The following is a 26,272-nucleotide window of genomic DNA, read 5'->3' as shown; positions in this document are numbered from 1 at the left end:
TCTCTTTGCCTATTTTGGAGGAGCAAGAAAGTGGGAAAAAAGTAATACTAGATCCGGTAAAGCAGTAATTGCTCTTAAAAACTGTTGTTAATAGTGGTGTAATTGACTTCAGAAGCTGAGACTGTGAGGACATCAATTGTATTCCTTTCAGGAAAAACAGCTTCTAACTTAACTAGTTTGGTTATAAAGATGTTTTTCAGATCTCACGTAGCCACAGATAGTTTTCAAGCATATCTGTGTTACACAGCCGCTGAAGTTAATAGTGACCAATGCCCTTGGGCATTTGGATCATGACAGGGGTACAGTATCTAACCCCAGGTGTGGGTGCCACTCTTGGCTGCCTCCCACATACCTTGTGCTTCTCCTCCCACAGCTACATTATTGCCTTCTTCTTGTCTGAATTCCACTCAGTGGTGAAGGTAGGGATTGTGTCTCTCACTCACTGTTCTGTTTCACTGTATACATGCATGGCACATGCATGGTGTTAAGTTTAACTTGACACAGCTTCTGTCTCATGTTGTCTTTCTCGGATCTTTTGATTGAAAAACAGAGCCTCTTCTCCCTCAAGGAATAAATGCTTTTTAAAACCTTTTAATTACCATTTTGGCTAAATGAATTACTATTATTCTGCAGTAACCTGTGATCATATTTTAATTAAATGTTTTAAACCTTTGACATATTTGACAGGCTTCTTTCCTTAAATCAAATTTCAAGTTGGAAATGAAGTCTTTTTGGCCTCAACTAACTTGAGACTCTGCAGAGGCCTTCTGCAGCATCCAAAAGAGAGTTTATAGACTTATTTGACATGTTAAACTATGAGAAGCATTGTCAAATAAGTAATGTTTAGCCTTTGAGTTATGTTTTTATGGATACATTATTAATATATGTTCCAAAATTATGAGATTCCTAAAATTCTGATGTGTCTGGGTATGTTATCCATCATAATTATGGTTATTATATTAAATTATTATAGGCCACAGGAAAAAAAAAAACAGTTTTTTTGTCAATTACATCTTTAACCATGACTGTAGTTAACTTTTCCATAGTTAATTGCTTAGTTTCTAAAAGCTCTTGATAAACAAGTAAAATCCTAGAATGGCGTGTCTTCAAGGAAGTTCTTAGAAAGGATGAAAAGAACCCTGACAAGCACTCTTGAATACAGATTTCTGATAACTTAAAGATCACATTATTTGGATTAAGAATTCCAAAAACTCTAATGAAGAGACTGACTGGGTTATAAAACTTCTAATCCAAGCAAGACAAGAATTAATTGAGTACCAAGAAAACACTTTGCCAGATTTTCATGCTAAATAAGCTGGCACTAAAATGCTTTAAGTATACAATTTAAATAAACTCTTATGGTCCAATTCAAATTACCTATGATGGCCCACCTAATAAACAGTGCTATACATCTGAATTGAAAAACAAAATTGGTATTTGAGAGGATCTAAATTCAGTATTAAGCATATACTCATGGAGAGCCTAAATGGCCACCTGGTCCTTCCTAAGTCCTTCAGGCTTTCATTGTTAAAAGTTCTGTATGCCGTAACTCATTATAGGAGGGATAAACTGATCCAGGTTACATTTTTAAAGTATTTATTGGTATGGTGACTATTCTAAATTGCTAAAATGGTTGACTAATATTTGGTTGGTCAAACTCATAATCCTGGGAAGACAATCAAAACTTCAGGTACATTTCTGCTACCTGATGGGCCATTTAAACATTTATAGAGAAATTTCGTTCAACTGTAATTTTTAATATATATTTTCTGGTTATATGAAAGCTTTCTCATACAAAAATCTGATGGCTATAATAGTAGCTAAAACATTATTAGAAAGTGTGTTTCCCTTATGGGACATTCCTAGAAAAATCTCTAGCAATGAAAAGCACTTGTTTCACTGGACAAGTTGTAAAACAATTAAATAGGGTATTTCAGATACAATAGCATTAGGCAAAGGTAACTGATTCAACTAGATTGTCTTATTCAAAAGTATTACAGTGGATACAGTGGCTAATCAGATCCACTTCCAGGGGAAAACATAAGTTGGACTTTCTAAAATAGTCAGTAGAGGGCCTATATCCCTAATAACAAAACCTCATTTACCTTCTGCTCTGAAACTCTGATATGACTAAATGCTACAAGGCTTTGATACATCATGCCAAAGTATACTTTCGCTAGATTTAAAAAAAAAAAAAAACAGCTTTTCATGGTCAGTGACTGTGGACAATCAAAACCTTCATGGTCTAAAACCCAGAGATTGGATATTCTGAAAATGATATCAGAAAAAGACTGCCCTTTGCTGAGCACAGTGGCTCACACCTGTAATCCCAGTATTTTGGGGGGCCAAGGCAGGTGGATCAGCTGAGGTCAGGAGTTCGAGACCAGCCTGGCCAACATGGTGAAACCCTGTCTCTACTAAAAATACAAAAATTAGCCATTGGGTGTGGTAGTGGGTGCCTGTAATCGCAGCTAATTGGGAGGCTGAGGCAGGAGAATCACCTGAACCCAGGAGACGGAGGTTGCGGTGAGCTGAGATCCTGCCATTGCACTCCAGCCTGGGTGACAGAGCAAAACTCCATCTCAAAAAAAAAAAAAAAAATACTGCCCTTGCCACCCACAGTACAGCAAAACTTTGGGACCTCAAAGCTTAGGTTCATAATCTCACAACTGAAAAGGGCCCTCCAGACTCTTTGAACTATACACCCATTTGAAACCTTAAGATAAAGCTAACCAGGAAAGTTTCTCCCAAAAACAGGTGGCATCCTAGACATGGACAGCTTTCCCAAGATCACAGATCAAGACTTTTCTGCTATCATCAGACTCTTACCTCTCTTAATTTTTTCCTTGCTTATGCCTCTATAAACAATAAAACTAAAAAGGGAGATTTGTGTACATCATGAGGTATAACTTTATTTGTAGAGGACTTTGCGCCAGCGTTATACATTGACAGTCTTATGCCTGGGTAGAAAAGATACAGGACCAATGTGAGCATAAACATTTAATGGCGTCTTTATTCTTCCATGATCAGTCAGAACCAGAACATTGGTTCATTCCTTTTAACCTACATCATGGGTTTAAAACAACATTGCCAGGGGGCCTTCACTCTTCTAGTGAAGTTTAAACATGGAATTTCTTTAAACTCTTCTAGACATAATTCTTAGGCCCCTTTTCCTGTAATTTAAAGGAGACAATGATTAAAATTTGTCCCTCATAATAGGCTCTATAACAGATTGTACTACAAAGACTGATTACACAACAGACATCTTTAAATTCTCTTGCTAAGGTTGTGCTGGATAATGAAATTACTGTAGATTGCCTACTGGATAAACAGAAAAAATCTGTACCATTACTGACACTATTTGTTACATGTAAGTAAATGCATTGAATATTACAGAGATTTGGTTGTAGAATATTAATAAACAGACTGCTTGATTAAAACAAGTAGACTCCTTGTCTGGCTCATTCTTTGATCTATTTCATTTTAGTTAGTTTGGTTCATGGAGATGCTGACTAAGGAGCATACTCCAAACTCTTGATTTGATCCTCTTGATCTCCAGTCTCTCTGGCACACTATGTTCCCTCAAAAGTTTTCAATGGTTACATACAGCCATTTGTAAAATGTCAAATGGTCTCTCTTTAATTGAGATGACAAAAACTCAAAAAAGAGTGTTCTCATAAAGACATCATAACCAATAAATGATGTACTGAGACCAAAACCCTAAAATAATGGTAACTGAGAATGGCATTAAAAGCCTAATGGTCATACTCACCTAAGTAACATCATGGCCAAAAGGAAGAAACTGTTAAACAAAATTAGGAGATGCCATTATTTTGGACTGAGTTCATACAATAGACCCCAGCAGACCAGACCAAACCAAAATAGTGTCACTTATGCTAAATGTGACATAATCAAACTAAAATAAAAATTAAAAAAATCCCAAACAGGTAAGTCCTAAAACAGACCTGAATTTTCTTTCTCCTCTCCAAAAAACAAGAGATTCCAGCACAGTGAGGTCCCCTCTACTCTCTTTCAAAAAAATAACCTAAAAAAACCATCTTACAAAGCTCACTGTTCTGCTATTTCCCAGTAATTTCCCAGTAAGACTTAAGACCAAATAAGTGCCTTTATGGTAGTGGCAGAGTGAAATCAATGCCTACAGTTTTGGTTCACCTTTCAATTTTGAGGGGAGCATTGTTAAATTTAGCCTAAAACTGCCTCCTTACATATTTTAAGCTTGCCCTGAAAGTTTCTCTGTACATGGTAAACTGTAACCTAACTGGATGCATAAACAGACCACCTTGTGCCTATTACTCTCCTACCAATCAGCCAATCAAGACAGCCAGCTGTTCAAACTATGTTCAAGTGAGAAAAACACTGAGCTGTAACCAATTCAGCCATTTCTGTACCTCACTTCTGTTTTCTGTAAGTCGCTTTCCTTTTTCTGTCCATAAATCTTCCCTGACCACATGGCAGTGGCAGAGTCTCCTTGAACCTGTTCTGGTTCAGGGGGTTGCCCAATCTGTGAACTCTTTCTTGCTCAGATAAACTTTGTTACATTTAATTTGTCTAAAGTTTTTCTTTTAACAATGGTGTTCATGAAATATTTGTCAAGGAAAGGGAGGGAGGGACAGGTTGGACGGATGAACAGATGGACGAATACCCAAAAGTATAACTGTTTATGCCAGTCATGTTTGTTTATTTCCAAAAATACTGCTTTTATTCAGGTCTCCCCAATTCCCCATTGGCCCACTGAAAACCTAGCTTCTATTCTCTGTCCCCATGTAGCTATGAGATTTTGGATAAGTAAAGATAAAGGCCAGCATGATAAACCAACGTGCTGACCATGTGCTGAGCATTGTTCTAAGTGTTTCAAATGTTTTAATAGATTTAATCCTCAAAACAACCCTATAAAATAAGTATGATTGTTATCCCTGATTTACAGTTGGGGCACATGGCGAGTAAGAAAGGTCACACAGACAGTAGATGGTGGGGCTTGGATTTGAATCCATGCAGTCAAATCTTGGGAGCCTCGTTCTTAACCACCATGTCATACTTCTATAGCCATTGCAGTAAATGCATGTGGAATGAATGGATACATGAATATATACCCTGTGGTACTCTCTAGATGTTAATTTTCTCAGGTTGTTATATAATTTCTGTTCTGCCTGTCTTCATTACATACACACACACACACACACACACACACACACACACACACACATTGTCAGTCCTTCAACGGACGAGAGCTTCAGAAAGCTTTTCTTCTCTTCAATAGATTGAAAGGAAATATTTTGAGACTTTAATTCATCTTTAAATTTTTTGAATTTGATAATTTGTTGAGTTTGGCAATTTAAAAACATATTTTTAGAGACACGGATCCTTATTTTTGCTGGAGTGTGGATGAAGTTTGACAAACCACACCTTGTTCCCTAATGTTACTTAAATGTAGGAACTCAAATAGATGGCACTGGTCATTCTACAGAATGTAAAGTATATGTTCCTTTCTGGGTCAAATCAGATTTGGGTTTCTTGGCTTATTGTTCAGCTCTCAATGTAAATATCTAAACACATAATCACAAGCTTAAGGTGCCACATCTCAGGAAATTGTTGCTCTACATTCCTTTGTCATGTGTCTGGTTGAATGCTTGGTAGGAGTAACTTGAGATAAGGTTTTGGAAAATGTGCATACTCAGGGCATATACATATTTTTTAAAGCTGGCGTGTGCTTTGTGCCAAATCATCTTATTTTACGTGACCATCGCAGCTGTACTAGGAAAAGATGACATTGTTAACTTGTGGGTAAATAAGTCTTAGTATCTGGGAAGCTTTGATTAATTAATTATATTTCACCTTCTGTATAGTAAAAGTAAGTGTGACATAACAGTCTCTAACGGTTGTGAAAAATGTACCTAAAAGGGCCAAGTGCAGTGGCTCATGCCTGTAATCCCAGCACTTTGGTAGGCCAAGGCGGGCGGATCACTTGAGGCCAGGAGTTTGAGACCAGCCTGGCCAACACGGCAAAACCCCATCTCTACTAAAAATACAAAAATTAGCCAGGCATGGTGGCACATGCCTGTAATCCCACCTACTCAGGGAGCTGGAGCTGAGGTGGGAGGATCACTGGAGCCCAGGAGGCAGGAGTTGCAGTGAGCCGAGATCGCCCCACTGCACTCCAGCCAAGGCGACAGAGTGAGACTCTGTCTCAAAAAAAAAAAAGAAAGAAAGAAAAAGAAAAATGTACCTAAAAAGTAACTCAGAATTACTAAAGTTTGCTAAAGTGAATCTTTAGACAAATAGAACACAAGGGCAATTAGAATTGGAGCCCTAGAATGAGAGATGTGGTGATCGACCTGAACCTTGCCACACAGGTTGGAGGTACACCCTTGAGGGGACATATAATCCTGTTGGAGGGAACAGCTCAGAGGTGGAAAGCATGGACTGAGTATGGGAAGTAGCCACCAGTCTGGTGGGCTGTAGACATACTTCAAGTAACGAAAGGATAGGGCAGAGCCCTCCCCAACATCTGCATCTGCCTCCCCTCTCTACTTCCCTCAAAAACTTCCCCAAACAAGCGGTACAGTATAGAGTATAGATAAAAAGAGAGTCATCTATCCAAATGCATCTAGAAGACAAATTCCCCAGACTGCCCTGCCTCCCAGCCACATTGCCACCTCTAAAAACATTCCACCATTTTTGCATCCCCCATTTTCGTATGGAGAGTCACCGGGGTGAAGGGCATCCTATTCAAACAACTATTTTCAGTCCTTTTTCACCGGTAGGCGTGCATGTTGTACAGGTCCATATCCTTCCAAAGATCCCGTTTGAGAAAACATCATCTTTTTCGCCCTAAGGGGACTAAATACAGATATGAATTTTGGGTATTTTGTACACAGTTAATATTGCCTTTAATTCAAACAAAGTTCATAGTGCCTTATCTCAGTGCTTGTTGTATATTAGGTGCTTAGTAATATTTATTATTATTTTTTTTTGCTTTTCCTGCTCCTAATATTCAGTTTATTGTTGGTTTTAAAAAGCTTTCTCACTTATTTTGTTTGTTTCTTTCTTTTTAAAGGAGCGGTTTAAAGAAGCTGAAGAAATATACCAAACTGGAATAAAGAACTGTCCAGATAGCTCAGATTTACACAACAACTATGGGGTTTTCTTAGTTGATACTGGTAAGTGAAATTAAAGAGAAACTGTACTGCTGAGATTAGCTAATACTATTTATCAAGCAAAATGGAAGGCAAATAATCCTCAGAAGTAAAATTCACTGGGCTTGGCAGGAAGCTCACACTATTGACAGTCATTATACCTAGGGGCTGTCATTTCTCTAGATCTTCAAGCTCGATTCAGTAAAATCTGGCCATTCTCATACTCATTTCTCTACGGAAAACTCCCCAGGGGACAGGAAGTAGCCTTATGATTTAATAAGTCCCAGTCTTCTTTGAATATTATTTATATATATTTATAAATCCATGATGATGAAATGTTTCTCTACAATGATGCAGAACCTGCCACTGAAAGCAGTTACTGGCAGATGGTAAATACTTTTCTATAACATATTTTTTAAAAGCCTCCAGAATTGTTCCATCATTCCTTCCTTGATGTACATTAGAAACTGCATTATTAAAATTGATACGATGCTCTTATATGACAGGTGCTCTACAAAATACACTTACTTTATCTTACTTAATGCAAAACATTACTGGGCATGAATTCTCTTTTCTTTATGACTTATGTAGTGCCTCTGTACTGTTGGCATGCAATATAAGTAATGAAATTATATTTAAATGTAAGGCCAAAGCACCACTTTGTTCTTGTTGATTACCAGACTAGCTGCCCTGCAGTAAAATTTAGTTTAATTAGTTTTCAATATGAAATGCTTAAAGGGGTTTTATTTTCAAGGATATTTGGAGCTCTCTTGTTTCACAGAATATAAAATTTACATTCTGATACATCTAAGAAACGTACCTTATTTTTGCCTGTGTAAAATTGTTGTGTAGTGCCACCTGCTGGTTCATTGGCCACATAATAATAAACTGTCTTAAAAATATAAAAACCAGAAGAAACCTCTAGTTGGGCAGGTCTAACCCTCCTCCTTTTACTTCAACAACAGTCCCACCCCACCACACCCCTAAAGATGATAACTCTGTGACCACCCTATGACATTGAGCCTCTGCCTCCAGAGACAGAGGCTCCTAGGGACCTCCTAGTCAAACTTGTACTCAAACAGGTACACTTGAAAAGATTTCTGTGTAGATAATAGACATTCCATTCTATTTAGAACTTCACAGTGTCCTAAGTTTAGTCACTGAATATAGTTTCACCAGGAAGCTGCTTTGAAGAAACCTATCAGACTAGAGGGCCTTCATTCTGATTCCGGCCTCTCACTTGCCTTGGGATCTTTATCAAGTCTCTGAATATCTTTGCACTTTAGTGTCTATATCTGTAAAGTGGAAAATTTTTGTGTGTGTTTTTTTAAATATCTCTTAAATCCTGATAAACAGCTAAAAAGTATCAAAAAGCAGCTAAATTGTATAAAAAATACCTGCGAAAACCATACAAATATAAGTATTTAAAAATATATAATGCATTGGACAAGTGCATGGTGGCGTTATTATGTTGGAAGTCTTATTAGTTAAGTACCATTCAAATGAAAGTGAATGATTTTAAAAGAGATTTTCACTATAGAGCTGATATGTGTTATTTAAAGTAATGCTTCAATTGCTATGTTGCAGTATAGTTCATTGAGACGGACCCTTAGAAATTGCTTCTGGACAGTTTTATTTCTACGGTAGCCTGTTCTGTTTTTTATATAATGAGAGCCAGTTATATCTTGGATAAATAGCAATCACTAATAATCCGAAGGCATCGTATTAGCAAGAGCAATGACCAGAAAAATTTGGACTAAAATAATATATATAATTAAAAGAATCGGTTTTAGTTTTTACTGCTTTTTTGTTAATTTTTTTGGAAGTATGAATGAACAGTGAAATTGTTCAAAGTTAGGCAATGGCCAGGATGAGAAGCTCAAATGCAAGCTAATTTGCATATCGAATAATTTTGGTATAACTCTGTAATAATGAGAAAGAATTATAAGTCAGAAGAGAAAGTGAAATGTTCATGTCTTTTATAAAAAGGCATGTTCTGCTCTTACCAACCTGTCACTGGTTACAGGCTTACCAGAAAAGGCAGTGGCCCATTACCAACAGGCCATCAAACTTAGCCCCAGTCATCACGTGGCCATGGTGAACTTGGGAAGACTCTACAGGTCACTGGGAGAGAACAGCATGGCTGAAGAATGGTACAAGCGGTAAAGTTCCCTTTCTTTGCTTTATAAGTTGCCCAGGAACCTCAGCAATCACTCATCAGCTTCTTAGTTAATCGCAATAGGTGTGCTCTCAGAATACTAGCAAATTTTGCCAATTCAGGTGATACAAATTCTTATCTCCAAAGAAAGCAACCACAATATAAATGGGATCATAATTCATGACTTTGGCTTGCTGGTTAGACTATAGTGCTGAACCAAGGTTGAAATTTAATTCCCACTTTAGTCAGTTTGTTGTTTTCTGAAGCCATGGATTGCAACCCCAATCATAAACAGCAATTTAAAAAATGAGGATACATGAAAAACTATGCACACATGAGAACAAATTCATCATAATTAATGAGAAAGATCCTTGGGGCTCAGTTTCTGTATTGATAGGTCAATAAGACACTCTTACATTCCAAGTATGGCATCATGATCATTTTGTAAAAACCTTGTTCTTGGCCAGGCGCGGTGGCTCACGCCTGTAATCCCAGCACTTTGGGAGGCCAAGATGGTCGAACCACCTGAGGTCAGATGTTCAAGACCAACTTGGCCAACATGGTGAAACCTCGTCTCTACTAAAAGTACAAAAATTAGCCGGGCATGATGGCAGGCACCTGTAATCCCTGCTACGCAGGAGGCTGAGGCAGGAGAATCACTTGAACCTGGGAGGTGGAAGTTGCATGAGCCAAGATTGTGCCACTGCACTCCAGCCTGGGTGACAGAGTGAGATTCTGTCTCCAAAAAAAAGAAAAAGCTAAAAACCTTGTTCTTGATATAAAAACAAAGACCATATTGGAGCAGAGGTTCAAACCATGGGCAGTCATCCCTAAATCTAAGCCTAGACATTTGGAAATGTACCTATTAGAAGAGAAATGTCATTTAGATTTTCTCCAAACTCAGCGCTCTGCAGGTGGCACACAAAGCTGAGATATTGTCACCTTTGGGAGCACTGTATTACAACACTGGCCGATACGAAGAGGCTTTGCAGATTTACCAGGAAGCTGCAGCACTTCAGCCTTCTCAGAGGGAGCTCCGCTTGGCACTGGTGAGTAGGATGAAAGAAAATGAAGCTGGCAACCTAAGCACAGCCAGCCATAGAGAGAGCTGTAGTCCTCACGCCTCAAAACTGGAGCTGGAGTCCCGTAATATATCCACTGTATGAATATTCATACAGCCAATGTTAGAGCCATTCTCTAAAGACATGGACACCAAAAATACTGCATTTTTGTTTTGAAATAACTTCAAATTTATGAAAATGTTGCAAGAATAGTAAAAAATTTACATATACCCTTTCATCCAGATCCAATGATTTGTAACATTTTGATGCATTTATCACTCCATTGTGTATGCATATGTAGATGTATATGGACATACGTGTATATGTGTGCATATTTAGATACGTATGTTTGTATATACCTATTATTAGTATGTGTTATTTTTTTTACTGAACCATGTGGGAATTAGTTGTATATATCATTCCCCTTTATCTCTAAATACATTTGCAAATAGTTTATAAAAAGGACATTCTCTGGCATAACCACAGTATATTTATTAAACTCAGGAAAACTAACATGGCATGCCAACAAAATTTTTATTTCAGTGTTTGGAACTTCACTCATCCTTTTCCTTAGATGTGCAATAAATCAAATTTGTTATCTTGCTATAAACACACTGTTCTGATGAAATCAGAAGAAATTCTCTCTTCTGACATATTTAGTCAACCTTTTTTAAAAGCCACAAGCCATTTCATTGGATATATTAGGTGTTTCTGCCATTCACTCACAAATGCATGCACAAAACTAAATAAAGAAACAAACAGCAAAAAGTCAAAACCTGAAAACTGGTGATTCAGCCTTCTCTATGAGTCGCTAAATTGATGCTGAGCATGTTTGTCAGGAGTGCATTCTGAATGCTTCTATTCAGGGATGCTTTATTTGATAAGGTAATAAAGTCTCTGCTAAGCCAAGGTCCATGTGGTTTTGTAGGCTCAGGTTTTGGCCATGATGGGTCAGACAAAAGAAGCTGAAAAAATGACCAATCACATTGTGTCGGAGGAGACCGGATGCCTTGAATGCTATCGCCTCTTGTCAGCCATCTATAGCAAGCAGGAGAACCACGACAAGGTAAAGAAGGACATTGTTTAGACTTCTTTGGATTCATGGGTTAAACATGGGGTGCACCTAAGTGATTCTTCAGTTCGCATGTTTATAAGCCTGGGAAATCTTAAATCTTATCAGTCAGCTTATCCTATCTCGTGGAAACTTTTCACAGATATCCCCTTAACACCTAAGCTGTCCCCTTGTAATAATATTTTTCTTGGCTTATCCTCGGTGTAAAGCTTTTATGTGGTATTGTCTTAGTTTGTTTTCAGCTAAGTCTATAAAGATCAAGACCAATATTTATATGCTTTATTATTTTGTATTTTCTTTCTTATATATTGTTTTATGTAATCCTCATAACAACCATGCTTTATAGGGTTGTTATGAGGATTACATAAAACGATATAGAAGAGGAATATATAAGAAGATTACATGAAACAATATATGAGAAGGAAACACAGGGTGACCCTGTGTCACCACTGTTATTGTTTATCTCCATTTTAAAAGTCACATAATCAGTAAATTTATAAACTGACTCAATCAAATAATTGTTGAAGGCCCACTATGTTCTGGCCACTGTAGTAGGCATCAGAAATAAAGCGGTATGAAAAAAAATAAAAAACCAAAAAGTCATTGCCCTTGTCTTCATGGAGCTAACCCATAGAGAAGGAGATTAAACAGGTACTCACAAAACAAATGTAGAGTGACAGCTGTGCCCAGGAATATCATGAAGCGCTGCCTCTCCCAAAGAGCATATAATCAGGGGACCCAATGAGTCTGGGAGACCAGGTTTCCCTGTGAAGTGATGTGGAGGTGAGGGCTGGATGAAGAATAAGAGTTATTAGGCAGAGGAAGAAGCAAGGAGGATTCTGGGCAGGGAAACGCACATGCAAAGCCCTGTGGCAGCAGTGAGGGGCCTCTCTGAGGAATGGGAGTGAGGAAGCGGGAGCACTGTAGGAACGCAAGCACAGGCTGCTGGGAGGAGACTCCTCGGGGCCAGGCCAAGGGTTTTGTTCCTTACTGTGGGAGAAGCTTTGGGTTTTTGTGGAGAGGAGCAACATGATCAGATATTTGCTTTGAAGGGATCTTTGGCTGCAGTGGGGTCAGTGGGTGCTGGGGGCAGAATGGTCACTAGGACCTGAGAGGGGCTGGTGGGGTGGTCTAGATGGACACATGGTCAGGGAAAACGTCTGATGCCAAATCTTGTTTTCTTTCAACTGTATCACACCACCTCCCTGTAAAGTAATCAAGGATATTTTATTGCCACTCATTGATACGTGGGAAAACTGGAGTGTAAGAAAGTTATTTTGTCAGGGCCACTAATTCCCAGTGAGAAAATCAAAGATAATGAAGAATGTATATATATTGGAGACAAGGTCTTCCTCTGTTGCCCAGGCTGGAGTGCAGTGGCATGATCTCACCTCACTACAAGGTCCACCTCCCAGGGCTCAAGAGACCGTCCCACCTCAGCCCCCCCAGTAGCTGGGAATACAAGTGTGCACCAACACACCTGGCTAATTTTTGTATTTTTTTGTAGAGACAGGGTTTCACCATGTTGCCCAGACTGGTCTCGAGCTACTGGGCAATCTGCCCGCTTCAGCTTCCCAAAGTACTAGGATTACAGCCATTAGCCACCACGCCTGACCAAGAATTGTATTTTGTCTCATACCATACCTGCTGACACATAGGAACAAAAAGTATAAATTTTATCAGTTAAATAAGTTTTTCTTTACCTAATCTGCATTTATTGTCTTAATTTCCAACCTCTGCAGGCACTTGATGCTATAGACAAGGCTCTCCAGCTGAAACCAAAGGACCCAAAAGTCATTTCTGAACTTTTTTTCACAAAAGGAAACCAATTAAGAGAGCAGAACCTTCTTGACAAAGCTTTTGAGGTATAAACTCTTCATAAAATTATATCATCAAATTCACAGATTAAAATTAATTCTCTTTCGATCTTTAAGGAAACATGTACAGTAAGATCTAAGATCACTGGCATGTTTGTGGAGTGAGTGAGTTTTTTTAACTAATTGATGAAGTTTTGTTTATTTTTTATCATTGAGCATCTGGCCCTTGACTGAATCAGAGTTGCACATTTATTTTTCTGAATAATCACCTTTAATTTGATGTTGACAGCATTCCACATTTTGGCCTCAAACTAGCCTCTCTCTGTCTGTGTCTCTGCCTGCAAGACCTTCTATTCCAGCTGGACTAGTACCTGAAAAGCCTTGGACATTTCCACATGTCCTTAAAATGCCCTCTCTTGACTTGGAGGATGAGATTTCCACTCATCCACCAAGACACAGTCTTTGTCCTCCTGCCTTAGGAAGCCCTCCCTAACCATCCTTATTCCCCGTGACCTTACTTCTTCTGAACTCTTAAAAAGCATGGACTGTCTCATGAAGGTACCAGTCATTTGAAAGTGTCACATATTACGTTGTATTATTAGGTCCATCCCCTAACTCCCGTATGTGTGTGTGCGTCTCTGTGTGTGCAGGCACGCACAAATCCTTGCATGGTTTATCTCCCCAGTTAGATTGGACTTTCCTTGTAGAGAAGGACTGCATCCTTCTCTGTTCTAAAACAGTGTTTTGCATCTTACAAGGTGTTCAGTATCTATGGCTTTGGAATAAAACTTATTCACAGGTTGAACTCAAGAAGACATTTATAAGTAGAAATAGAAATGTTACAATGTTACATACTTTAAAAATATGTAACAGTGTTACACACTTTCTCCTTATATCTGGTAAAGCCACAAATTATTGAAGTCATAAAACTATACTAAATATATTATAGGAAAAGCAAAATCCCAAATGATACAATTGTGTTGGGAAATAAGTGAGTGGCTTTTAAAATATTATTGGAAAACACATGGAAAGATATTTGGGAAAGCTCATTTGAATGTGAATCCTTTAAACAAAAACAGAAATTGTGGCATTTTTCTCTGAAAAATTGTAAGCATTTTTCTCAGAATTTGTAGGGTTTTCTCTGCCTTTTCAACATTTTCAATATCTTCATTCTTAAGTTATTTATAACTAATGTGAACATTATTAATAACTTAATTGTGAATATGTATGTGTGTGTGTATATATATGTATATATGGCCATTGATTCATAATAACAGCTGAAATGTATTAGCACTCTGCATGATTCATATGTATTATGTAACTTAATCTTCACAAGAATCCTATAAGAAAGGCATGGTCATTATCATCATTTTATAGTTTTGTAAACTCAGGCTTAAAGGTCATATCTTGCTCAAAGTCACAGAAGTGGGTAAGAGATGGTGTCAGGGTTTGAATCCGGGTCTCCTACACTACATTCCCATCTTCGCTGATATAAATTAATCCAAGAGACACACCCTTTCGGTTTATTTTAGCAGCTTTTTGAAAGTATAGTTTCATAACATTTCTTTCTTTCCCCTAAAACTGAAGTAGAGGAGAATGGACCAGATTTTACTTGATGGACCTGTTTGGTCATATTCTTGCTAATGAAAATAGCAAGGAATGTTAAAATATGTGCACAAATACTTAGCTTTGTAATTAAAGGCAATACCCTTTACCTGTGGCTTTATTTCAGGTGACCACTTGAGACTCAGTGGTGAACATACCTTTGATGCAAAACAGGCGTAATGTTAACGATATACCACACATCACTGATACTACATTTAATAGGATACATGTTATTCAGACCAAAGAAAGTGCTTGAGGGATAAGTAACTCTCTTTAAACATTTGAAGACTTTTCATGTGGCAGGGGAAAAAAGACTGTCTAATGAATAAAACTATCCCCTAGTAAAGTAGATGTTCTTAAAGAGGCGGTGATCCAACTTTAAGAATTTCAGCATAGGCTGAACAACTAGGTCAGTTATTTTGTAAAAGGGGATACTGCATTAGGGCTAAACTGTTCAGAAGACTTCTCCAAAATTATGTTATTATAAAAAGAATTTTCTGACCAATTCCATTTGCAGTGAAAAAAGGCCAGAAAGTACAATTTTCTTGCAGGTAAAGGCCAGTTAAAAATGATGTGATGTAATAGAAATCACCTGAATTCCCTGCAGGCATCCTCAGTCTCTCTAAGTCCAAAGGTTAGCTCTGCGGGGAAATTATACATTTCAGTTTCCTCCACTTTTAGAATCATCAACTTTGAAAAACAATAGAAATAAACAGGGTCTCCTGTGAACTAGTAGCAGCTGGTTTCATTGTATTAATACTTTAAATTTTCACACGTGAAGAAAGTGGTTTCTGCAGTCCTGGAGCGTTAAAGATGGGGCTTTGTTTCCTAACCTGAGGATATTTCTTATTTATTTAGAGCTATAGAGTGGCTGTGCAACTAAATCCAGACCAAGCACAGGCCTGGATGAACATGGGTGGCATCCAACACATCAAGGTAGGAGAATAATTCACTTCCATGTGGACCGGGCTTTCCCCCTGTGTTTTCTCTTTCTGTCTTTCTTCTTTCTTAAAGGATTGAGGAACTATTGTTAATTTCCTTTTTGAAATCATTTGAATATCAAAAGTATGGGAGCTTAAAAGTGAAATAGCTCAGTTTATGTTCATTTTGCATTATCTAGATATTGAATATCATGAAGCTATTTTAAAAATAAATCTATATAAATTAGATTTTATGATTTTTCTAACCATGAAGAAAATCATATGTACCTAAAGGAAGTATCACACAGCAGGTAAAATCTGTTTATGGGAACTAAATCGTTGTTCAAGCTCAGTAGCTCAGTATAGCTTAATTTCTTCCCAGTTTAACTCGCTGTCAAGATTAAAGTGTTACTTAGAATATTACTTCCTATTTCTTATATCTAATATACCTTTTCTCCCTAATTTTTTACTGGAAAGCAAACTTGTTTGTTTTGTTTTGTTTTGTTTTTCCAAAGGAAAAAGACTCCCTTTGGGTGGGTCTTCCCAAAGATTGAAAATGACCTTTGGGGGACTATTATCTGTAACTAATGCAATGAACGATTCGCCATCATTCATTTATTCATTCATCCATTCATTTTATAGGCATTTATGGCGAACATCCTATGTGTCAGATCCCCTGCTAGGCACCGGGAATACAGTAATGAACCAAGAAGACAAAAATTCCTGTTCTTATGGTGCTAGTAGGAGGAGATATATTAATACAAGGAGGAGGAAGAGGTGATATATTAATACAAACATACATACATGAACGTTTAATGCATGCATATGTGCATATGTATATGTATAAAATATATTAGATGGTGATAAGTGCTAAGGATAAAAAAGAGAAAGAAGATTGGAATGCCAGGCAATAAGGGCTAAAGTTTTAAATTCAGGTGGTTAGGAAAAGCCTCAGTTACAAAGTAGTATTTGAGAAGAGACCTGAAAGAGTGAGCCACGTGGCGAAACAGGGAAAGAGCATAAGCACATGCAGAGGCCCTAAGGTTTGAGCATGCCTGTTGTTTCAAGAGTAGTGAGGAGGCAGCGTGGCAAGGAGAGAGCAAAGAAAAGGAAATGGGAGAAGCTAGGCTCAGAGAGGGTGCAGGGTCAGATCATGCAGGCCTTCAAGGAGTTTGTAGGGACTTGGGCTTTTATGCCAAATGAGTCAGGGTTTTTGGAGGACTTTGAGCAGAGAAATGCCATGATCCAACATGTTTTTAAAGAACCACCCTTGCTTAGCTAACTGATTTTCAGTCTCTGCACTGATAAAATAGCAGTGTAGTGATTAAAATTTGAACAAAGTCCTAACGGGTTTTACTGTTAAGTGGAAACACACACAAAAAAGATGACCCATGATTACACAAATGGGAGGGGTTAATGGGATAATTACCCTGCAACTGACAGCTTTGATCTGGTAGGTGGTGAATTCAAGCACGATATTTATCAGAGCCAAATTGCCCAAGCTCTGATCTTAATGATATTCTAGGGTGTCCAGTAATATCTAGCTGGGAAACATAGAATGAACTTACTTTAAAAGAGTAAAATGATAATTTTAAATATTTTTAATCATATATTAAATAGTTACATTTTCAAATACAGTCATGTGCCACATGACATCATTTTGGTCCAAGATGGATCATATATATGATGATGGTCTCATGGTCTCATAAGATTATAATACCGTGTTTTTACTACATCTTTTTTGTGTTTCAATATGTCTAGATAAACAGATACCACTGTGTTACCATTGCCTACAGTATTCAGTACACTAATATGCTGTACGGGTTTGTGGTCTCGAATTCATAGGCTATATCATATAGTCTAGGTGTGTAGTAGTAAACTATTTCATCTAGGTTTATGTGGCTATATCCTATGATGTTTGCCAAAAGGAAAATCACCTAAGGACGCCTTTCTCAGAAGGTATCTTTGTCATTAAGTGACAAACGACTGCAATGTGCTCAATATGTTTTCAGATAGAGTATATCTGCAGCTAAAATGATGGGTATAGTTGTTCATTAGAAAAAGTACAACAAATACACTCAAAAGTATCCAAGAAGTCTGGAAATAGAGAAAATAGTATGTCTACTGCACTCTTCAACAGGTGAACCCATTGCTTTAAATTAGGAAGTACTTCCCTTGGGAAAGTGTCTACAGGTTAAAGAAGGATCTATTGACTACATTATTTTAAAATATAATTAGTGCTGAGTAAAAATTAGTTTATCCTGCTTTTTGTCTTTGTGGACATCATGTACTAGGTTGACCAATATAAAATTGCCACCTTTGTAGTTTTAAAGTGGTCGAATATCAGTTAATTTATATGATGCAATCTAATGTAAATATACAAACAGGCACATGGCTCAGATGTGGTCATTTTGATGCCACTATTAGAATGCAGGGTTGTCATTATGAAGCCTAAAAGATAATTATGAACTTCTGTGTCTTTTCCATTGCTAGGTAATGTGTGCATCGGGCATTGTTATCCCATTCCCAGGCCTCGCTCCTTCCCTGAACCTGGGGGAGGCTTCGGCAGGCCTGAGAGCTCCAGCAAGGTTGAGAGTTAGGATAGTACTTTGCAAGGAGGTTGCAGAAAGAGATGGGGGAGAGAGGAGCAAATGTCGTAGTTGTCTCTTGCTCATGACACTTGGTTATAAAAAGTAATGCTTCTTGTGAAGTTTCACATATAAGATGAAATGAGTGGACCAAGAAATTATAATACATTTTTTATCATCAAAGAGTTGCATCAACCAGGCTATAGCACAAAGTCTGATTTTCAGTACTGCCTCATGACAGTAAATATGCATTTTCTAGAACGGTGCTGTCCAGCAGAACTTTTGTGACAACGGAAATATTCAGTATCTGCCCTGTCCGAGGCAGTAGCCACTAGCTACACGTGGCTATTGAGCGCTTGAAATATGGCTGGTGCAACTGAGAAACTGAATTTTTAATTAATTGTAACTAATTTAAATTGGACAAGCCACTTGTGACTAGTGGCCATCAAGTGAACACAGTTCTGGAAACTGGATAATTCAGATTTTTTACCTAGCATCTAGGGAATTGGAGACACTGACTGAAGGGATATAATTATTTTTTAAAATAGGGCTTCTAGGCTGGGCACGGTGGGTCACACCTGTAATCCCAGCCCTTTGGGATGCAGAGGTAGGCAGATCACCTGAGGTCGGGAGTTTGAGAACAGCCTGGCCAACATGGTGAAACCCTTTCTCTACTACAAAAATACAAAAATTAGCCGGGCATGGTGGCGCACGCCTGTAGTCCCAGCTACTCAGGAGGCTGAGGCACAAGAATTGTTTGAACCCGGGAGGCAGAGGTTACCGTGAACTGACATTGCACCACTGCACTCCAGCCTGGGCTACAGAGAAAAAAAAAAAATACAGCTTCTAGTTTAGTGAAGAAAAGGGCAATCTGAGGGAGAGAAAAGGAACTGGGTTTTGTGTGAAAGGACAGAGAAGCTTGGTGATCAGAGAAGAAGATCCCAAGGCACTTGACTGGGGCTGACATTCAGGGAGCCTCCTGGAAGAATCGTTTCAAAAGCAACTGCAGTCAAAACAGATTTTGAGAGCACTCTTAGACCCAAAAATGCATAGTTGTCTGCATGTAAGTGCTAAGGCTAATAAAAATCAGAAGACATTTGGAAGACATATCCTTGAATTGAAAAAAATAATAATTGAATATAGCAAATGCAAGTTCCCCCTTGTTCAGCAATCTGTTTAACTTCTTATCAGAGTCATTGTTAATACTTCCTTTTGTTGTACATGCCAGTGCCTGGATGTCTAATGTACAATTTCTTGTGCTGTCATTTCCTCTTTCCTTTTCACCAATATGACCAGTAAATACAGTAAGAAATAGACACTATTGTTACAGAGCCTGGATAGTCATTAATAACAGTAATGTTAGTATCATATTGAACGCTCACTGTGTATCTAAGATTTTGACAGGTATTTGGAAGATAGGTAAGCACTGGATAAGTATTAGTTGCTTGTTGCTACATGGTGTCTTCACTCTAAGAGATACAATTTTTAATTGTGATGGAAATGTAGAGGGTCACTGGTGTTTATCCACATGGGAGCTATAACTAAGAATAGATGGAACAAATTCATACTTTTTGTAATGGTGGGAGCTCCAACAATCTTAGCTCTGAGACTTTGCAGAATACAGATCTAAAAGAGGGTGGAACAAATAAGGGAGGTAATACATTCAGAAGCAGAAAAAATGCTGAAAAAAGCTAATAGCTGTGACCGAGTTGCCAGGGACCCCTTCTGGGACCAGGCACACATGGTTGCTAGTTGAAGAATCAAACAAAGCAGTTGGAAGCCAACAGAGGGTAGGGACGGTTGTGTTTAGTAGGTCAGGCGTCATATACTACACTGCACTAAAAGTATATAGCTAGTGCACACTGCTGCAAACCTATGGTAGTAGAAAATTTGACTTCACATTCTTATCAACTCTTTTCATTGCAAAAAACTTTATTAGGCAAAAGTTACTTTTACGTTTTAAGCTGAAGACTAGAATAACTGCTATCACTAAACAGATAGAGTGGATACATAAACTATTTAATCATTCTTCTTGCAGTTTTAAAACCATTTTCTCATCTCTCATTCTCCCACCCCCTCCACACCATTCCCCTAATATGAATTTTGTGCCATGGTTCCATTTTACAAAGGAACAGTACTAGCCCCCTGAGGACGCTAGGAAATTATAACCTCACACCCTGCATTAGTAGAATTGAAAATCTGTTTTTCTGCCATTTATCCTTACAGTATAACTCTCCTCTTTCACATTCTGCAGCTGATCTAGTGCTTAAAACAAATGGAGTCTCCAGAAGCACCAATAGACAAGGATAAAATTACACATACAGACAGAGTTTCCATATGAGAACATTAATGTAAAACTGGGCAGAGGGTCAGTTTCTTAGTCTCTTCATTCTCTGAGAGAGTTTTGTGATGGATCAGAATGTAATTGCTCCCTCTTTCCCACCCCCAGGGAAAATATGTGTCTGCAAGAGCTTATTATGAGAGAGCCTTACAGCTGGTTCCAGACAGCAAACTGCTGAAGGAAAATCTTGCCAAATTGGATCGCCTAGAAAAACGATTACAAGAAGTTCGAGAAAAGGATCAAACATAGCACCGCCGTCTGACCCAACCTCATAGGATAATGTGGTGCCTCTGAAAGGGGAGTGATGGAAGCCATGCTTTCACATCAGCAGGGGCACAACTAATGAGATTTTCTCTCATTCTGAGTTCAGGGTGACACATTTTGGGACATCTGCTGGTAGCCCAGTGCTGAAGGACTTGCTTTTCCATGAAGAAGACGAAAACAGCAAACAAGGGCAAGAAGGTCTGAGAGGGAAGGAGAACGACATTTACACATTTTACAGATTTTTGTTTGGTTTAACTCCAGATTTCTCTTGATATATCTCTGTGCTTTTGAGACCTGGAGATCTAATTCTGTTTAGACATTTTTTTGTCCCAGAAATACAGAAGCTTGAAATGCTGTGAAGGCAGAGCTTCTTTTCTTTATGGGATGAAATATTTTAAAAGAGGATAAATCCTCTGTGGTAAGCCATTTGGAAAATCCTACCAAGAATTGGCTTATTTAATTCTCCAGAACCAGAAATGAGTATCTAATAGCTTTTGTAGAACCTTCCAGAATATGTGAGGAAAAAGGGCTATTGCTAAGTGAGCTTTATCTAACATCCCCCTAAGAGTTTTACTAGTGCTTTTTTGAGGAAATAAAGGGAAGCTCCTGGAATTGTATATGGATATCTTTATCCCTAGGGGGAAATCAAGGAGCTGGGCACCCCTAATTCTTTATGGAAGTGTTTAAAACTATTTTAATTTTATTACAAGTATTACTAGAGTAGTGGTTCTACTCTAAGATTTCAAAAGTGCATTTAAAATCATACATGTTCCCGCCTGCAAATATATTGTTATTTTGGTGGAGAAAAAATCGTATATTCTACATAAAAGAATTAAAGATATTAACTGAGAGAAATGTCCTACTTTATTATCTTAGTGTTCAGACATCATGAGATTTATTATTTTTTTGAAAAATATATTTAACCATTGAGGAACCTTTATGATGTGTCACAGAAATCTTCATAGATTCTAACTAGATGGAAAAAGAGCTCTATTTATTTGTGTTTCTAGGCTTAATGAGAATTCTGGGCTTAGAACATCAATGATTAATACCTAGAATTCTTTGTTTTGAGAATATTATGGAGAATGCTCTAAAAATCTAGGGTAAAGATCTAAATTCAAATTTTAAATATATATTTATATTTAAGAGATAGGAAAGGCAAAGTTGAACTCACAATTTGACATTTATTTTCAGTGTTATTTATTTCATAACTTATAAAATATTTAATATATACATACACTCTTCTTTTTTCTCTGTACAAAGTGGTTTTAATATCAGCTTTCAAAACTGATCTTATCAAATGTAAATCTAAATTGTAAAATAGTTAAGTTTTAACAGTCCCTCCCAAACTTTGTGTTGATTATTCACTTGCTAAAGAGATGTGAGGAATCAGCCTTCAGTGTTTTGGCAGTAGTATATTTTGGAAGTGAAGAAATTGGAACACCTGATTCTAATTTGGTCTTCATCATTAAAAACAAAACCAAAACACTCCAGGCAGTACTGTTTATGTGCTGAGCCAGGTAGCACACAGACATAGTAGCCTAAAGGCTCACATAATTCACATGCTCAGGCCGGGGCAGGGTAAAAATAGCCTTCTGCTTCTTTCAACCCAGTATCAGGAAGCACTACCCCAGTGTTATTATTTGTTTTGTCAAGGTAAGTCTAAATAAACAAGAAAAACTTCCTCGGAAGGCATGGCGAAGGGAGTATTTTGAATGAAAATGATTACAGAATTTGAATTAGAATGCATCTCTTTGTGTGCATCAGTAATCCAAGAATGTATATATTACCACTACGACTGTTTGTTTCTAATAGTTTTTTCATGTTATATAACATAAGTGTATCCACAACCTTAATTCAGAACTATTCTTCCCCCAAAATCATAGTCCTAGTGTCAAGAAACATACTCCAGTGTTTATTGTAAAATAACAACCACACCCTCAAATTGAAAAAACGTGAATGTCTAGGACTTTATTACAACTTTTCAGAACAATCTGTAATGAAAACTCATGCTTAAAAATTTAATGGAAAAGACTGAGCCCCAAATTTTGAACAGCTATTATGCCTTACTTGAAGTGCTAATAAAGGTAGGAGAGTACCTTTGTTGGAATAACGGAAATGGTGATTTCAGCCTAAAAGTTTCTGAGGGTAAAGGATCACATGACCTTCAGGAAACTCTCTGCCTCCTGTAGGTGCTTTCCTATCTCCCGCATCCTTCCCTACCCCTTTTCCCTTTTCTTCCCTCTCTTCTTCTCTCACTGTCACTCTGTCTACACACACTGGCATCTTTTGAACACTAAAAGTAAGCACTGTTTTTTAAAAAAGTAATTATTTGTTGGATCAGATACTTTTATCCCAAGTGAATACCTTCACTGAGATGTGGCCAATGCAATAGTTTCACAGTTAAAACAGTGCCTATAAGAAAATAAATCACATACTATTTTTCAAAGATATTAAGTGTATTTTGTAACTATTTTCATTTGGTCCTTGTAACATGAAATAATACATGGAACTTACCTTTATAATAAAAATGGAGTGCCCTGGTTCATCATAGAGGTGCATCTAGTTTGCCCTTAATGGAAGTATACTCGCTGTGTGGATTGATAGCACCTTCCTGAAATGGAGGAGCACAGCTGGCCTCATGGATGTGCAATTTTTGCAGTCCCACAGGGCCCTGCACACAGGAGCACCCCGAGCTCAGTTGAATGTCTGTTTGACTTTTTTCTTATTTATTTTTTTGAGACACAGTTCCACTTTGTCTCACTTTGTCACCCAGAATGGAGTGCAGTGGTGCAAACATGGTTCACTGTAGCCTTGACCTCCCTAGCTGAAGGGATCCTCTCACCTCAGCCTCCCAAGTAGCCGAGACTACAGGCATATGCCAGCATGTCCAGCTAATTTTTGTATTTTTTGCAGAAACAGGGTTTCACCATGTTGCCCAGGCTGGTCTCAAACTCCTGGGCTCAAGCGATCTGCCCACCTCGGCCTCCCAAAGTGCTGGGATTAAAGGCATAAGCCACCATGTCCAGCTGAAATTCTTAATAATTCTTAATAATTTTTGAGCAAGAGGTCCACACTTTCATTTTGTACTGGGTTCCCAAACAGGTCCTGGGTAGGAAGGAAAGTGGCTGAGGATAAAACAGAAGTTGCTTTGGCCTAGCTAAACATTTGAACCAATGATCAGTTTCATTTTATGATTGTGATCATAAATCACAATCTGAACAGATTTACTATTTTTTTCCAGCTACATTTAGAGTTCCTCATGTATATGTCACCCCTCTTTTTCCAGTCCATCTAACCTCTCCTTTTTTTTGTACCTAGAATCAGTTCTCCTTGCCTTCAAAATCCCTGATAAGTGTCCATTTCTTTATGTGTCCTTTGATATGGACGCCACAAGAATGGCTTTAGCAGCTTATTTTAATCTTATGAATTATTCATTCAGGATTTTTTAAATGATTCAGATGCTTTCAGTCTGTTAACAGTATTTATAAAACGTGTTTCAGTGATACAACATAGGTGAACTAAACCAAAGATGCAAATGCCTTGGAGGAAAAGAAATTTTATTGTAGAGAATCCTGAGATATATCCTTTTGGGTTGTTTAATTTGAAGCCTATCACAAAACAAAGAGAATTGTCACACCTTAATTCCAACCTCCTACAGTACTTCACAACCCTTAGCATAAGATTCTGAAATTTGTAATAGGTGGTACCTAGTTTGATGCAGGGTTTTGCAGCGGTTGTGCAAATGCCTCTGTGCAACGGCCCTTCAGTCAGACTAAATGAGAAAATCCAAACTGTCCTATCAAAACTGACCCACAGTAACTGTAATTTGAGGGGAAACAAAGCAAATGTGGGTTTCCTGTTGTCATTGTAAAACATTCCAGATTCTCAGATTGAAGAGCTACATTCAGCTGATAGTTGACATCTGTTCCCTCACATGTAGTGGCTCTCAACATGGACTGCACTTTGGAATCACCTGAGGACCTTTCAGAATCTTTGGTTGAATCATCCTGGCTGTCCAGGCGATGACTCTAATGTGCAGCTAGGCTGGAGAACCACTACAGGGCTGACACCTGTAATGGGAGTTTGTACCTTTTACAAAATAATAGATGTTTATGATCTTTTGCAATTTTTACTTTTAAATCTATACTAAAATGAGCCAAAGAAGTCTTAACAATGATTTATGGCACAAGTGGTTGGTTGAGGCTCTCATTCCATGATTACAAATAGGTGGTTATGTGGGGTGGTTTTGCACTTGTGGCAATTGGACTACAATTTGGCCTTAAAACTACACAATTCCTGGTTCTCAGATGGAGAGGAATTGCCTTGAAATTTGCATGTACCAGACTAAGTGCCCAGTATATATATGACTGATATTTTTGTGACTCATAGAAGGTGTCCATGGTATAGAGTTTATGCTTACATCTCTATCTTTATTTTGGGCACACATGAGCTTTTGTTAATTATTTCTTTGTACTTGTTAGAATCTGTTTTTGAAAAAAAAAAAAACTTTTGCTTTGATTTGTGGTGGATTCACCTGCTTGAAATAATAAATCTAGAGGATATTAGGAATGACATTCAAAACAAATATAGTGAGAGGTGATTTTTTTAAAATTTTTGTTCCTGGTTTGAAAATTACATTTACTTTGATTTGATTATATGTGGGTATCTCCCAAATATAGGTTAACTTAGCTATTTAAATGGTATCTCTTGACATTTAAAAAGAATAAGTACTTGTCAAATCTTGCATTTAGGCTGCAGTTGAATAAGATAAAAGCTTAGGGTGCCAAAAAATAATATAGAGAAATATTATAACATTTTATGATTATTCTTGAAGTTTTTGATACAAAAGGAAAATATGTTGAATAGTTCTTCCAAAAAATATTATTTCCCTCAATATTTTATTTGTAGCCATGTAACTTAAAGAGAACAGAAAATAACTGCAATCAAAAGCATGGTTTAATATCAATTGAAGTGGCACAACAGAACTGATAAGATCTTTGTAACAATCAATTGGCTGATATTAAAATATTGATTTTAATTGATCTTTTCCATTAAAATCTTTAGGGCCTGTAACTCATAAAATCAGCATCCACCACAATATATGCTCATTACTGGTTTGTAAGCATAGATCACCATTGACTCCATGTGCCATGGAGAGACATGTCTATTTCTAAAAATCCAGTAGTTTCTTTGCATTCTCAGTAGTACACATTGTATATATATATATATACAATACATATATATATATATATACAATACATATATATATATATATATGTATCAAATTTG

The 26,272-nt window shown here is 37.6% G+C and overlaps 1 protein-coding gene across 4 annotated transcripts in view; it reads left to right on the top strand.

Moving 5' to 3' along the window:
* The window catches only part of TMTC1 (transmembrane O-mannosyltransferase targeting cadherins 1), a 281,634-nt gene extending 259,799 nt beyond the window's left edge, over window positions 1-21,835 (top strand). For all 4 annotated transcript variants that reach the window (XM_063672555.1, XM_054442887.2, XM_054442886.2 and 1 more), the window contains 7 exons: window positions 7,076-7,178; window positions 9,181-9,316; window positions 10,217-10,361; window positions 11,302-11,439; window positions 13,188-13,310; window positions 15,726-15,803; window positions 20,825-21,835. In XM_063672555.1, coding sequence (XP_063528625.1) covers window positions 7,076-7,178; window positions 9,181-9,316; window positions 10,217-10,361; window positions 11,302-11,439; window positions 13,188-13,310; window positions 15,726-15,803; window positions 20,825-20,965 — 864 coding nt within the window. In that variant the 3' untranslated portion in view covers window positions 20,966-21,835. The remainder of the gene's footprint in view (window positions 1-7,075; window positions 7,179-9,180; window positions 9,317-10,216; window positions 10,362-11,301; window positions 11,440-13,187; window positions 13,311-15,725; window positions 15,804-20,824) is intronic.
* The last annotated feature ends 4,437 nt before the right edge of the window (window positions 21,836-26,272 follow it).

The sequence above is a fragment of the Pongo pygmaeus genome, chromosome 10, assembly GCF_028885625.2.
Source record: "Pongo pygmaeus isolate AG05252 chromosome 10, NHGRI_mPonPyg2-v2.0_pri, whole genome shotgun sequence".
NCBI classification, from domain to species: Eukaryota; Metazoa; Chordata; class Mammalia; order Primates; family Hominidae; genus Pongo; species Pongo pygmaeus.
The sequence above is the reverse complement of the archived record's forward strand: the minus strand, read 5'-3'. Positions and strand labels throughout refer to the sequence as shown.